The sequence below is a fragment of the Brassica napus genome, chromosome A9 (genome assembly GCF_020379485.1).
Source record: "Brassica napus cultivar Da-Ae chromosome A9, Da-Ae, whole genome shotgun sequence".
Classification (NCBI taxonomy): domain Eukaryota; kingdom Viridiplantae; phylum Streptophyta; class Magnoliopsida; order Brassicales; family Brassicaceae; genus Brassica; species Brassica napus.
In genome coordinates, this window is record NC_063442.1 from 26,232,093 (window position 1) to 26,247,480 (window position 15,388).

Below are 15,388 nucleotides of genomic sequence, written 5' to 3' on the forward strand. Positions count from 1 at the left end.
CATGTCAGCCTTACATTTAAATTGAAAAACATATTGATCCAATTCGATTTTATATCTCACTAGAAACATTTAATATCAACTATATGATGTCATATAATATTAACTAAAGAAATGTAGTTATTTATTATATATTATATCCTTAAATAAAACATACAGAATTAACTAATGTGATTATGATTTATATAGTAATTAATGATTTTAAATAATGAAAATTTGCTAATAATATGTATGTTCTCTATCATTTTTGTTTAATTATTTACTATTAAAATAAATTACACAATTACATTAATCATATATTAAAAATTTAGATTTTTTGGTATAGTTGTATTTTGAATTTTTTTAAAACGAGTATAAATTACTAAAACTGTTAAAAGTCTCACATAAACTTTTGTGATCAATTTTTAAATTATTTTCTATAATAAGATACAATGATAATACAATCATATAAATAAATAATTTTATTTTAATATGTGTTTATGTTAATATATATATATATAATTCATATTGTTTAAATTTAATTATATATCATATACGATTGATAAGATTGATTGTTTTGATTTATTTATTCTAAAATGACAACGAATAAACAAGAGCGATCATTTGATTTATATGTGCAACCCAATTTATTACATAATAGTAACTGATTCCTTAGTTATTTAATATATAATTATTATTTTATTATTTCATAATATGCAGAAAATATAAAATAAGTATTTATTCTGCACAAGGCGCAGATCTTAACCTAAGTATGTATCTCTTTAATAATTTTGAATCTTAAACATTTTTTAAATCTTAAGCTAAAATAAAAGAAAGAAATGAGAATAAACTCAAAATTCAATATATATATTGAGCAATAACCAAAATAACACAAAAGTAGAAAATTATCTGAGATAGATAGGATTGGCACGTGAATGTACACTTCTCATCACTATAATTAACTTTTAAATTGCTAAATCATGATATAACACCGAACTGACATAGTTTCATTGTAACCAAATAGTAGGCATGATATTCTTCGACCTAAACGTTAGGTTTTTATGCGATAAATAATTTTTTGACCTAAACTTTTTTTTTTTAAATGAGACCATTTCATTAGTAAACAATTATGTAATTAACAAAAAATGTTTAAAATAATTGTTTAAGAGCCAAATATATTTATTTGATCAATAATATAAATTTTTTTCCATACGATATTTTTTAAATAATTTTCACATAAATTTATCCTACGCAAGGCGTAGGTCTTATCCTAGTTTAAAAGTAATACAAAGAAGTTATAAATTGAATAGAACTATAATAGTGAGATTTATTTCTTCAAATAGATTTATATTTATTTGCATTAGAATGAATAAGCTTATTATTCTAGAGAAGTATTTATTCATCTTAAATTCCAAGCTACTCTTTTTCATAAAACACTTTTATTCACACAAAAAGTAAAAGAGGGAATGATATTTAAGAACCCCACAAAGAAATAAAAATTACCGTTGAGATTCGAACGTTAAGCTTTAAAGACAAACGTTGCGGACCGGACAGCATCGGATTCTTCCAGAGCCTCCCACTGAATAATACATATAAATATATCTGTAATGAAATAGAATCAGACCAAAACCAAGAGTCTAAGAAACAAAAAAAAAAGATTAATCAAAAAGAAGACAGCAGCTAGATCGATGGGGTTGGTGGTGGTCATATCTCTTCCTCTAATTTTCTTCTGCCTTCTTCTCGGATTCGGCTGCTACTTTCTTGGCAAAACTCGTGGCCGTCGTGAGATCCATACAAATCCCCAGGTGTATGGAGCTCCTGCTCCGCCTCCTGGTGCAATCATCTCCGCAGCCTCCTCTCCGCCCTTGTCTCCTCGCACCAAGCCCGACAACTCCCACAACGTATAATTTTCAATCTCCTTCTCTACTGGAAGATGCTTTTGTTTGATTCATTGTGAATTGCTGTATGATTTTATTTTATTCTTTGCGAATATGTTCCTTTCTTGTTTGGTGGATTTCTTTTATGTAAATTTAGAGCATTTAATGTCATTAAAAAGTTCAAGGAGTTGTATGGTTTCAAGAATTTGTTTCCAACTGATATTTTTACCGCTGAAATTATTTAATACTAACATAGTGTAGTTAAGCAAATGATTATATCGAATTATAGAAATAGGATGTTTCAGCAAACCCAGAGTACCATTTTAGCTCTAGACCAATGAAGCAAAACTTCTAATTTACAAAAGAAAAAAAAAGGGATTCAGAATAATAAATTCAAGTTTAGCTTACAACAAGCAAGCAATTCCAACGAAATAGGGAATTTATAAAAGGGCTTATTTGCTAAATAGCCAAAAAAAAAGTGAAATTAGATTTTTAGAGAGAGAATAGAGAGAAATAGGAAGAGAAAGTAGGAGAGAGAGAAAGTGTTTTTAGTTAGTTAGTGAATTTTGTTTTTTTTTGTGTTTACTGAGTGCAATTTCCCTTTATAAAATGGACGAACTCTAGAGAAACACATGCTCTTCCAATACCAATTATTGATTAATGTGTTCATAAGTTCCAAGTGATCTTATTTAGAGAAATGGTAGAAAAACGGCCGAGATTTGTTCCTGGACTAGGGTCATATCTTCTCTTCGATACCTGAACTATTTGACGGTGCGATCGGATACCTAAACTAACAACAAAATTTGAATCTAATATCTGAATTTAGAATAAAAAGCTTTTAAATGTCTCCAATCGACACACATGTCAAGTAAACGGTAATCTTTGTTGGTGACATGGAATAAACCATTTCAATCAGCGAAGAAATAACTAACACAAATGTGATGGATTGAATCGAGGTCTTTCATAGGTTAATAAAAATTATTAACCACTTGCGCTAGTATAGAATTATTGTTTAAATGTGCAAAGAACGCGATATATATTTTATTACAACAGGAACACTAATTTAATTATAATATATTTCATTTAAATATATATATATATATATATATATACTTTAAAAAAATCTTATAAAATATGTTGAATAAAAATTCTACATAATCTTATCAAAAATTATTTTATAAAATAATTAATCAATTTGTATTAATAATAAAATATTATTATAAATCTTTATTGATTAATCCAGTTATTATTTATAATTTTTTAGTAATAAGATTTTATATGTTCTAGACTCATCTAATCTGTTATATTAAAATAAATAAAAAACATTATATGGAAGTACACTTACCAAATTATATTACACTGATTTAAATTTAAAATAAATAATATATAATAGGTTCTCAGAATCTATTAAAACTATTTTACTGTATAAAATATTTATACAAGAGTGACATTTTTAACAATGATTATATGGAATTAATTATACATGACAAACCAATGTCGGATTGTTTATATTGTTGTTTTTTTGTGTAAGAGAATAACAATTCTTCACAACTCACAAGCATAAGTGGTTAATGATCTATTGATGATCGGTCGAATCTGGGTACGAGTTTGACTCAGCCACGAACCAGTCCAGCTCGGTATGATACGATCTTAGTTTTAGATATTTAAAAGTTTTTATTTTAAATTTAGGTATTAATTTCAAGGTTGTTATTAGTTTAGATATCAGATCGCATAGTCAAATCATTTAGATATTAATTAGACAATATGATCCTAGTTTAGTCATTAATCGTTATCCGAGAAATGGTTGTAACAGTTGCATTCTGATTTGTAACTGGAGAAATGGTGGACCGTTTGTAATTCAAATGTTTTAACTTTGGTAATAAATACATAACATTGGTAACGGAACAGAAAACGAAAATACAATTACTAAAATTAGATAAAAGATAAAACCCAGAACCATGATATAATTCAACAATTCGGCTTAATTCTTTGAATTTTAGACATTAATTTCAATTATTATTTTGAGAATATAAATATACTAGATACTAACCCGCCAGTATTTTATCTATTAAAATGTCATTTTTCAATTTTAATATATTTCTAATTAGATAAGGATGTGTTTCAATATCTTATTATCTAATATGATTTTATTTTGATAAATTTTAATTTTAATTAGTGCGAGTATGTGTTTGAATAGTTTATTATCTAATATGGTTTTATTTTTATAAATTGCAATGTAATTTATGTGTTATTAGTAAAATTGTGTTTACACATATAGGACTGCAAATTCGTTGTTTGTTTAATTCTTAAATATATCACATATATTAATTTTTTTATTTCTTAAATGTATAATCTCAACTTAAAAATAAAACAGGTTTTTTATGATTTTAAGTATAGATATTTTACACAAATTGGCATAATGGATTAATATATTTGTTTATCTTTTAAATATATAATCCCTATATAAAAAAATAAAACAATCTTTTTAATGATTTTCACTAAATATATTTTAAACAAAATGGACCTAATGGGTTAACAATGGTTCAATTTGGACCTATCAAATGGGCTTTAAATTTTTGTAGATGATTAAAGATATTAAAAATAGTAATGGTATGTTTTGTAATTTTTTTAAAAAGTCAGGGGCATAATCATAAGAAGGATTCTGCTTTAATAGTATAGACTAGATCTGGACCCGCCCGACCGGGCGGGTGTTTTTTTCTGTTTACGTAATGCAATTAAAAATTTTCACACCTTATATAATGTATCAAATTTTTATACAAATGATGACAAAAATACATCACATAATACAAATATTGTTGTAACATAATTTGATCACACCGTGGCATTTCTAATGTTTTACCTGTTATTTATCTTAGATCATCACTTAATCATCCTGATCTACTTTACTAAAATTCAAAAAAAATACAAAGAGTAGAACTAACAGTTTGATCAGCTAAAACCATTTCTAATGTTTCATCAGCGTAAGGTGGGTTTTGTATCCATGAGTGAATCAATTTTACTTGAACATGCCACACTTCCTTAAAGGGTTTAAGATCGCTGATCAAATGAAATTTTTTGTTAGCAGACATGATTTTTTTGTGAGGTAAGTCGTAAAAGAATGTGTAGAATGAGTTTGTACTCGGATAGAATATATAGTAGAGAGACAATACCCTAGTTGAGAATAAATATCTTTGCTTATTTTGCAAGGCATATTAGGCGAAATAAATGAAAAGAATATTTTGTTGATTCTGTTTCTTGTTTTTGAAATTATGGTAAAATCTTAATGGTTATGATTTGAAATAGGAAATGATAAGATCGTGTGCTTGTTCCGCAAGTGTGTGGGTCAATTTTATTTAACGCAATACAAAACGCTAAAGTTGAGGAAATATCTTAACCACCCTCGCAAGGCATCTCTTGTTTGCATTAGTATGCAGAATATGTTGTTGAAATTCAAATATTATGTTTATTGTTTAGTAGTTATGGATCAAATTTTATATATATATTCCTTGTTCCGAAATTGAAAGGAAAATCTTATTTAGAAACAAATTAGTAAATTCTGCAAATATTTCTATTTTTTTCGAAGATTGTTAGGGAAAAAGATTTTCAATTCACAAATATTAGATTTTAATAAGATAGATAATGATTATTAATTATTTGGACATATGGAAGTCAGTGGAATATTTCAATATAATAAAGTGGTTACAAATATGCTACAGACACCACCGTAAAATTAAGTGAACTGAAATTGTTCAACTCGTGTGAGAATCATTGTTAATTTTTCTTAGTTTAATTACTTATATAATTTGATGTTCGTGCAGGTTACGTGAGCTAAAAATGAGATTCATATAATAAGCAATGTTAGGGTGTCGATATTGCAGGGGAATTATTTATGTTTGTTCATTTATTTAAAAATATGTAGTTTGTTTGAGTTTATTAATAATATGTTTTCTTTTTTTGTGGTTCGTTTGAGTTATTTTAGGAAAACAATGAATAAGTGGAAAAGACAATAATTTTTAATGTAAAACTAATTTAATTTTCAATGGCATTTGACTGTAAATATTATTTAATTTTTAGAGTTATTCTATAAGTGTACTTCTGTTTTAATAAAGTAGATATATAGGTAAGTCGTGTGTACTCCACATATCTTAAAAATGAGATGAGAAAGGTACAAAATCCGCGGGAAAATCTCTTATCCATGACGTGTTAGTTATCCACCATTAAAAACACGCCACATCATCAAGACCAGACCTCTTGTCTTATCTTTCTCTCCCTCCACTAATCCTATTTGTCTTGTAAAGAAATCTAAAGCTCATCTCTTAGCTCCTCTGTACTCCTCCTCCACACTTCCTTCCCTCCAACGAGTTCCAAAACGCGAGTAGCCATGTCGCTCACGATCCCGACGAACCTCGTTCTCAACCCGAGATCCAACAAATCTCTCACTCAATCCTTGCCTAAATCCACCGCGAGATTCGTTTGCTCCGATGACAAATCCGCGACGCAGCAACAGTCCATGAAGGCTTTCTCCGCCGCAGTCGCTCTCTCTTCCATCCTCCTATCAGCTCCGATGCCAGCCGTCGCTGATATCTCGGGGTTGACACCTTGCAAGGAGTCGAAACAGTTCGCCAAGAGGGAGAAGCAACAGATCAAGAAGCTTCAATCATCTCTTAAGCTCTACGCTCCTGAAAGTGCTCCTGCTCTTGCTCTTAACGCTCAGATCGAGAAGACCAAACGCAGGTTCGTCTCCTCTACCAATCATACGCTTGAATTGTTTAGATCTCAGGGATGATGATTCTGCTCCATTTCATCTGCAATTGATCTTTGGTTTTGGAGTAACATATTAGATCCATGATTCAAGGCTAGCTCAACACTTTTATAGGTTATAGGACAAAAAATATAATTTGAAACTTTGAAATGTACATGTTAAAAAATAACTTTGAAATGTTTATTTTGTTAAAAATCAAAAATTTATGTTTCAAAATTTTAGTGAATAAATTTTTATAATTTTAAAGAAAACAAAATACATATAAAATATTTTATAAACTCTCAAAAATCTAACCTGTTGAATATTTTAATAAGTTAATATATATCCATATAAATATAAACTATTGATATATAAATAAGATTCGTTATTAGGATAGGGAGGACATGGGTTAGAGCGGTAGCACCTATTATTATCCTAGAGTAGGCACTGCCATGATTCGGATGTTGTAATGAGATTAAAATTTCAAATGTTTGTTAGGTTCGACAACTACGGCAAGTATGGACTTCTCTGTGGCGCAGACGGTCTACCCCACCTGATAGTGAACGGAGACCAGCGGCATTGGGGAGAGTTCATAACTCCAGGCCTTCTCTTCCTTTACATTGCTGGATGGATCGGGTGGGTTGGACGAAGCTACTTGATAGCAATCAGCGATGAGAAGAAACCAGCAATGAAAGAGATCATCATTGATGTTCCATTGGCTAGTCGCCTCATCTTCCGTGGTTTCATTTGGCCTGTTGCTGCTTACAGAGCGTTACTCAATGGCGATCTCATTGCCAAGGATGTCTAGAAAAACAAAAACAAATCTATATTTGTTGTTTTGGTTTGCTTCTCTCTCTTTCTCTCTATCTCATGTTTTCCAGTGTATGTATTGATATCTCTAATTAACTCTTCCTTTCAAAGAATATCTTTGCATTATGGAAAACTTGTAATTTGGATTAAATGTTAAATACTGAGAATCCTACATTGGAAATGAGAAGAACCTAAAAGTAGTAGACATGCCGGCTTAATGGGCATGGCGAACAGTGCATCCGACCAGGGCCCATCTAAAACCCAGCAAATTTTAATAACATAAGGATCCATATATTTTAGTTTATCATTATAACAAGGGTCCAGATTTTTATTTTTGATTTTTTAGTGTTAAATTTTGACAATATTTTACTGACATAGAAATCTAAGTTTTTAAAATTTAAAAGTTGAAGACGGAAATAATAAATTTAGTTACTTTGTTTTAAAATTTTAATATTATTTTAAAAAATATTTTAATTAAAATATCAAAATTAATTAATTAAAAGGCCTAAAAAAATATTTTTGCCCAGGGGTCCTACTTAGCCTTAAGCCGGCCCCGGTAGTAGATTAAGAGACATTGGCTTAGTTTGTTCTGCAAAAACTCTATTGTTATAATGGTTGTAACCGCCGACCGTCACTTTCCGTCTGTGGGCCCTGTATGCACTCTCCACCCGAAGGCTTACCTTGGTCCGACCGTCGTTATATTTGGAGACTCAAAAGGCTCGTATACTAACCATGTGAGCATCAGGTTTTTCATGTATTTTATCTCCACTCACACGACACTTGATATTATTTTCTAATAAATCACTCATCTTTAAGTTGTTTCAGATTAGGTATGTTTAACTTTGAGTTATTTCTAGACAAGTGATTAAGAAGATAAATGTATTTTTTAAATTATGTGTACACTAAGTTACAATTATTAAAAAGGGCGATTGTCAATAATATCACATTTTGAGTTTTTGTCTCAAAAAGAGCATTAGAAAGGGAAAATTACAAAAATGACATTTATTAAAGGGTAAAATATCCATAATACCCTTGTTTTAAAATTAACTAAAAAAAACAAATAAAATAAAAATAAATGAAAATATAGTTTCAGGTTATATGTTTTCAGATTCGAAATTTTTTATAATTTTCTTTTTGAAATTTTTTTTTGAATTTTTTTTTAATTTGTTTCAAATTTTTTTTTTATAATTCAAAAATACTTTTTGAAACTGTTTTTCAAATTTTTATTTTTAAATTTTTAGCATTTATTTTTTATTTTATAAAATTTTAAACCCTAATCCAAAACCCCACCCCTTAACTCTAAATCCTAAGGTTTGGATTAATTAACCCAAGGGGTATAATTGTATATTTACCTCTTTAATGAAACTTATTTTTGTGACTTTGAACCTTGAGTGTTAGTTTGGGAACAAAAACTTAGTTTGGTACTATCCTAGTCTTTTTCTCTATTAAAAATCAAGATGTTGCAACGGTTTTGCACATACGAAATAATTTGAATTCGGATTGTGACACGAGAAGACATTTGTATTAGGCATGGGACTTTTATTCGAGATACGGATTCGATCCGAGATATAATCCGGATCCGATCCAAAAATTTGGATATCCGGAGGGGCTGAATCCGGATCCGGATAGTTAAATGTTAAATTCGTTAAAGCTGGATCCGGATATCTTGATTTTTAGTTCAAATATCTGGATCCGTAATTTTATTAATAATTAATTCAAAATAGTAATATATATATATATATAATAATTTGATTTATTATATTTTCATTTTTTATAATAGTATATATAAATTTTATGTAAATTTTGTAATATTATACATAGAAATAATTAAAAACATTATATACATTTTTATTTTTGAATTATTTTAATATTTATATATATATATTAATATTATTTTTTATTTATTTTAGGGATTCAAATCCGGATCCGGATATCCACCGGATATTACAATTTTTTTAAGTATATCCGACATCCAGATATCCAAAAACCTCGGATTCGGATAAAAATAGTAAAATCATGGATCCACCGGATAAAGATCCGGATCTGGATACCTTAAAATTCTCCGGATACCCAATCTGTTCCATGCTTAATTTGTATAAAGGGAATCACACCCTATAAACAAACAAAAACCAAATTAAGAAAGTAACAAAAGCTACTTTCTCTATCTTCATTTCTTTTCCTATCTGCCCTCGTTTTATAAATCTAATTTTGGTTTTTTTTTTTGTTATTTCACTAATTCTCACTTGTATAAACATCATGGATACCATCAAGCGTAAATCCCATAGGACGGCTCAGGTGATGCAGTAAGGTGTGAATCCTCATACGACAGGTAGAATTGTCAGCTGCAGAATCGTCTGTAATATTTCTTATAGTTGTAATAGCATAATTATCGAGTGTTAAAGAAAAAAAACATGGATACTTGCTTGTTTCCTTCGTTTTGCAAGATGTTATTTTTTCGTAACATCGAACTTTTTTATTAGTATATGGAAGGAGCCAAAATAGTCATAAAACCCAAATAATCAAATCTAACTTAACAAATTCCGTTAGTTCCAAATTATATCTAACAATACTAAAAAAGAGATATATTCAACAGAGAAGCATGCCACGTCAACAAATTAATTCGGACTAATCATATTGTTTTAATGTGCCATGTCACTTAAGCAAAAGAAAATCTAACCGAAGGATGGCTTCCTTCCTCTCTTTTCGTTGTCTTTCCAGTTTCTCTCCATCCCACTTCTTAGTTGTTCCAAGTTTTTATTCCATTAACGTCATCCATTATTGCCTTCTTCAAAACAGAAATCATAGATCTTTCTTCGACTTCCCGTTTTCCCTCTATAAAACAGATGCAAAATGAAATAATATCTAAGAAACTATGCGTACCACTGAGAATTACAACAAAAGCTTGGCTTCAATCTATAGAGATGAGGCTTTTGCAAAAATACTTTTTTATACAGTTTATTTCGACATTTTTGATTGTCAGTGTCTTTTTTATTTCCCTTGGAGTTATCTCATCTCAGATTCCATGTCGGGCCCGGCTTCCTAAAATCTCATCTCAGATGCATAGATCGAACCAGACTCTTTCACTTCGTCGTCAGAGTCTCGGTTCTCTGTAATTGCTGTTACAGCGACACCCTCCTTTCTAGCATTATATAAACTCCTACTCCAAATCTTTCCTCACGCACAATCCTCAATCTCCAAACAAGCAAAACAGATGATGACGATGAAATTGGAGTTGAGATCGCCATGAGGGTGTTAGATTCGCCAAGGGCTTGAGCACTGTGAAGATTTTGAGTTTAGTCCAGAAGGTACATATTCTTCTTCTATTATTTTTGAATGATTTTATTTTCCCGCTGTCAATCAAAGCTTTGGTGTTCATATCAGCTTCCTAAGGTATGGATTTTGATATGTGTAATAAATTTGAAGCTTCTGGTACGGTTTAAGGTGTGATGGTCCACTTTCTGCAGCAGAAGAACGTCAAACTTTTTCCTTCCTTTGACCACTCTATTTATAGTTTGACAATTCTAATTATAGCGTTTTCACTTTGTTGTAGATCTTCAGGTTGATCAAGGATTAAATTCAATATAATCATTGTTTTATTGAGAATAAGATTTACGCAAATTTTCAAGCTATGTTTTCTCGCAGCTCTACTATTTCATTGTTTATTCTGCTTAAATGCATACGCAACAACTGAGATCATGTGAATATGTTATGTTCTCAGGTATTCGCTTTGGGCAAAAATTGCAAGTAGAGATGATGAAGCTTTTGCATATGTTCATAACTTCATCAAAACCAGTGATGGATATTCTGCTGATAACGACAGTTGGATTTTATATCGCTCTTGATGGAGTCAATCTTCTTGGTCATGGTGCTCACAAATATTTGAACAACGTTGGTTATTACTTAATTCACTCATTTTGTTAATAAATCTAATATACCACTCAACTTTAGTTTAGTTTTTCTGTAAAGACAAAGGAGGTCTACTTAGAGATCCTGAGAATTGCCACAAATATGGAATGGGTTATGTCTCACTCTGCATGGCCGTAAGTGTTCTTCTCACTTCTTCAAGATTTTATCGCTGTATATAATTTTTTTGAGGGACATTTGCTAAAACCAACCCAAAAATTCAAGTCAAATGTAAAAGTATACCCCACTTTCAGTCAAATGCAAAACCAACCTAAAAGAGTGGTAAAAGTACTATTTAACCCTTATGACCAAACAAAAAAAAATGTATTTTACATTTATGTCCTTCGTAAGTCTACATATAACAGAAAGAAGTCTACATACATGTAGACTTCATACGAACTCTACCTTGTAGATTTATTATATAGTCTACATTTTAATTTGATCTAATAATTTAATTTTAAAAATGTATAAAAATATTTGTTATGAAATTTTTAGTTAACCTTCAATATAAGGGTTAATATAAGGTTTATAAATTAAAAGTTTATATAATTTAACAATTTAAGACAATATATATTGATTTGGTAACCATGTGTTAGAACATTGGTTATGGTATAGCAACAAAAGGTTCTAACATATTATGTCTATAAGGGTTAGATTCTTAGGGTTAGATTTTAGATTGAGATTTTTTTATTAATTTAAATTTGTATATTAGTGTTGAGTAGTTTATATTTTGCAAATTTTGATATTTGATACAATAGTTAGGATTTTTTTGATTATCAAGCAAATATTTAGGGTTTGAGATTTGTGATTTAGGGTTTCGTAGACTTACAATAAAGTCTACTTCACTGTAGACGATTTTTTCTGTCTATGTTAATCGGTTTTACAAAAAATATTATTTTAAAATTAAATTTAGTTCTTTATGAATAAAAATGTGAAATCATATATTATAACTATTAAAAAAAATTTAGTAAATCATATATTAAAATTATTAAAACAATAAACTATTAAAATAGTTAAGAACAAAAGAAATTTAAATCATATATTATACTTAAAAATAATAAAAGATAAATATCAAAAAATCATAGTAGACTTATTTACAAGTCTACCAAACCGAAAATAATTTATGCTAACCAGACTTTAACCAAAATAGTTTAATTTAACCAAACTTAAACCAGGAAAATTTTAACCTAACCGGATCACGTACCCCACATATAAATACACTTTCTTTTGTGAAATTAGGTTAAAATCACAAAACCTAGCGCCGTTGCTCTTTCTCTCCGACAAGGCGATTTCCGGCACGATTTTCGGCACATTTCCAGCGGTCTTCAAGTAGTTTCCATCACCGTCCTGTCGTCGCTGCAACATCTTCCCTCTGACATGGTCTGTTTGATGTCTATTTTCAGAACTTCGTCAGAGTCATGTCGTTGTTGTTGTCGTGTCAGAGTCGTGTCGGTTGTAGTCGTTGTTGTCGATTTCGTAGTTGTTTGTTTGTTAAGTAATCTTTTAATTTTCTTTTGTTTCAGATCTGGTTGGTTTCACGGCGAGCAGTGCTTCTGGTCTCAGATGTGGGAGATGTTGAAAGTATCCACCCCGAAGACAACTCATCACAATGATCTTGTAAGTTTAGCTCGTAAATATTCCCTGAACTTGGTAGTTCATTATTAGAGCTTTCTGAATTTTCTAGTTTGGGTTGCACTAGCAGGTTAGCTTCTCAGCTCTTGGCATGGCTCGGTCTTGGTAGGTTTCACTTTACGTTTCTCTTAATCTGAAAAGCACAAAAAAATTTGAAACTGTTTTTGTTTGTTTGTTTCTTTAACAGACGTTTAAGAGAGATTCTCCACTGGTTGTAGACATGACAACATCAATCCTGAAACTCTGAGACGAGAAAATTGCAAGACGGGTGGAAGCTTTGTATCCGAGTATGCAGACCATGTATATATACTTCTCAAATGCAGCACATGAAGGTATGTGATTTCATTGCTACGAAAATTAGTGCAAATAACTGTTGTTGGGGCTGGCTTAACACGGCCTATGCTGAGGTCTAAGGTAGTATCCTGAGCAATTTCGTTGGGAATGATGCCTAATATGTAACCGTGCTACAGGATATTGCTGGTACTTTGGCGGCAGAAGATGCTGGCCAAGTGGCTAAGCTTCGATCAGTTCTGGAGTCCGTTGACCACAAAAGAAGAAAGGTACATCATCTCTCTTGTAAATAAATGATAAAGTTCTGAGGTTACTTTGATTGTTTTTGTATAGGTGTTCTTATGCTCATGAATTTAGTCTACTCTGTTTATCAGATTTTACAACAAATGAGAGGTGATGCACATTTGCTTAACTTGGAAGAAGGCAGTCCTCCTATTCAACCCAAGTTCTTCAGCCCCATTCATCATAAAATGTGGAGGTAACACCAACTCAGAGCTAGTGATCAAGGCTGATGCACGCGTTCAAGAGCCCAAAGGGAGGTGAACTTGAAAGAGTTATCCCAAGAGATTCTGTTTTAGTAAAGCATGAGCTACCAAGGCTCTACAATTTGGCGCATTGTGATCTTATATATTATTTTCGGCGACTGGCCAAATTTGGCGCATTTATGCTACCTTTGGGGTCCATATCCATTGTCTGTATGTAACTTCACTTTGTATATTGCTATCATTCACAGATCAATAATTGTTTACTTTCACAGCCAGTTTTTGAATTGCTTCTCAAGTGTTAGATGATAACAAAATCTAGTTGCAGTAATAGTGTGATTATAAAATGGATGCCACCATTTAAACACACGTTATACATAAGATGTGAATCCATTGATTCTTTGCAAAAGAAAAATTAAAGAAATAGATTGTAGTATACACTTACTAATTAACAACATATCAAAACCAAAATTTCATGTTTGATAAAATTATAAAAGTAGACTTACAAAGACGTCTACACTTATTAGCTAACTATATAGTCAAATAAAAAAAATTGATAGTTTCATAATTATAAAAGATTATCTTTTGAAAATAGTTCAAAACCATTAGGATTAACTAACACACAATATCAAACAATAAAATCTTAAAAATACTTAATGACTAATACACAAATTCAATTTATATAGATTTTTGGACGTAGATTTCATATTTCGTCTTACATGCATAGACTGTCATGTAGGTCTACTATTTGGGTTAGTTTTTGCAATTGCAAAATTCAGGGGTTATTATTTGTATTTAAATAAAATTTGTGATTTTATATTTGTAGACTTTATTTTCAGTCTACATTTTGGAAAGGTTAGTTTTTACAGTTGACCAGAATTCACATAAAATTTGAATTTCAAAAGTAGACTTCATATATAGTCTACATTTTTAATTTTCTTGGAATAGGTTAGTTTTTGCAATTGACCAAGTTTGACTTTCCATGAGTAAATTGAAATTAACGTCTACACATGTGTAGACTTCACATAAAGTCTACTCTCAAATCCGACAGGTTAGTTTTGCATTTGACCAAAATAAAAAAGTAGACTTCATATGCAGTCTATGTTTTTTTTTCCGAGAAGAGTAGACTGAATATGAAGTCTACATTTCTTTTTTCTTTCAGTCAATTTTTTAACATTTTAGTCAAATACAAAAATAACCTATTCAACGAAGTCAAAGTTTTGGTCAAATGCAAAACTAACATTTTATAGATTTCCTTAATAATCTCCAGAATATAGACTGCTAATGAAGTCTACTTTGAAAAGTCAAAAGTTCAGTCAAATGTAAAACTAACCTCTTTTACGTAGACCTCTTAGTAAGTTTACCTATTTTTTTGTTTTTGTTTTCAAAGGAAAAGATGTAGACTTCTAAGGAAGTCTTCTTTACAAAAAAAATTATTTTGGTCAATTGCAAAACTAAGCTAAGCATTGACAAGTAGACCGCATCGTAAGTCTACGCCACTGTGTAGACATACAAAACAGTCTACAATCGTGACACAGATCTGAAAAATGACGAAAACCATGTAAACAGTTACCTTTTTCTGATACAAAGCACGTTTCCACCCTTTTCCACTATCCAAGCTCCAAATATGAGCAAAAAATAGCATCTTTGATGATTCACAACTGAATAAACTCGAA

General features: G+C 30.3%; 2 protein-coding genes and 1 long non-coding RNA gene across 6 annotated transcripts; all 3 read left to right on the plus strand.

Annotated features, from left to right (window-relative positions):
* Positions 1–1,582: 1,582 nt before the first annotated feature.
* Positions 1,583–2,040, plus strand: BNAANNG31340D. Its single transcript, XM_013792003.3, has one exon. The coding sequence runs from the start codon at positions 1,665–1,667 to the stop codon at positions 1,881–1,883; it is 219 nt and encodes a 72-aa protein (XP_013647457.1). The 5' UTR covers positions 1,583–1,664; the 3' UTR covers positions 1,884–2,040.
* Positions 2,041–6,000: 3,960 nt separating this feature from the next.
* Positions 6,001–7,530, plus strand: LOC106349169 (photosystem I reaction center subunit III, chloroplastic). Its single transcript, XM_013789095.3, has 2 exons — positions 6,001–6,587; positions 7,093–7,530. The coding sequence occupies exons 1-2, from the start codon at positions 6,235–6,237 to the stop codon at positions 7,400–7,402; spliced, it is 663 nt and encodes a 220-aa protein (XP_013644549.1). The 5' UTR covers positions 6,001–6,234; the 3' UTR covers positions 7,403–7,530.
* A 3,223-nt stretch (positions 7,531–10,753) lies between these two features.
* LOC106352358 lies at positions 10,754–13,990 on the plus strand. Of its 4 annotated transcripts, XR_007316023.1 has the most exons (4): positions 10,754–11,444; positions 12,547–12,687; positions 12,831–13,271; positions 13,410–13,581. It is a non-coding gene; the product is annotated as an uncharacterized LOC106352358 (long non-coding RNA). The 4 variants fall into 4 exon arrangements; XR_007316020.1 differs by adding an exon at positions 13,605–13,990 and having other exon boundaries at positions 10,754–13,271; positions 13,410–13,499; XR_007316022.1 differs by having other exon boundaries at positions 10,754–12,687.
* The last annotated feature ends 1,398 nt before the right edge of the window (positions 13,991–15,388 follow it).

Excerpts from the sequence above, each read along its gene's own strand:
- BNAANNG31340D (XM_013792003.3), top strand. The coding sequence starts at position 1,665 with ATGGGGTTGGTGGTGGTCATATCTCTTCCTCTAATTTTCTTCTGCCTT.
- LOC106349169 (XM_013789095.3), top strand. The coding sequence starts at position 6,235 with ATGTCGCTCACGATCCCGACGAACCTCGTTCTCAACCCGAGATCCAAC. Across the intron at positions 6,588-7,092 it reads ATCGAGAAGACCAAACGCAG|GTTCGACAACTACGGCAAGT; the intron begins GTTCGTCTCCTC and ends AATGTTTGTTAG.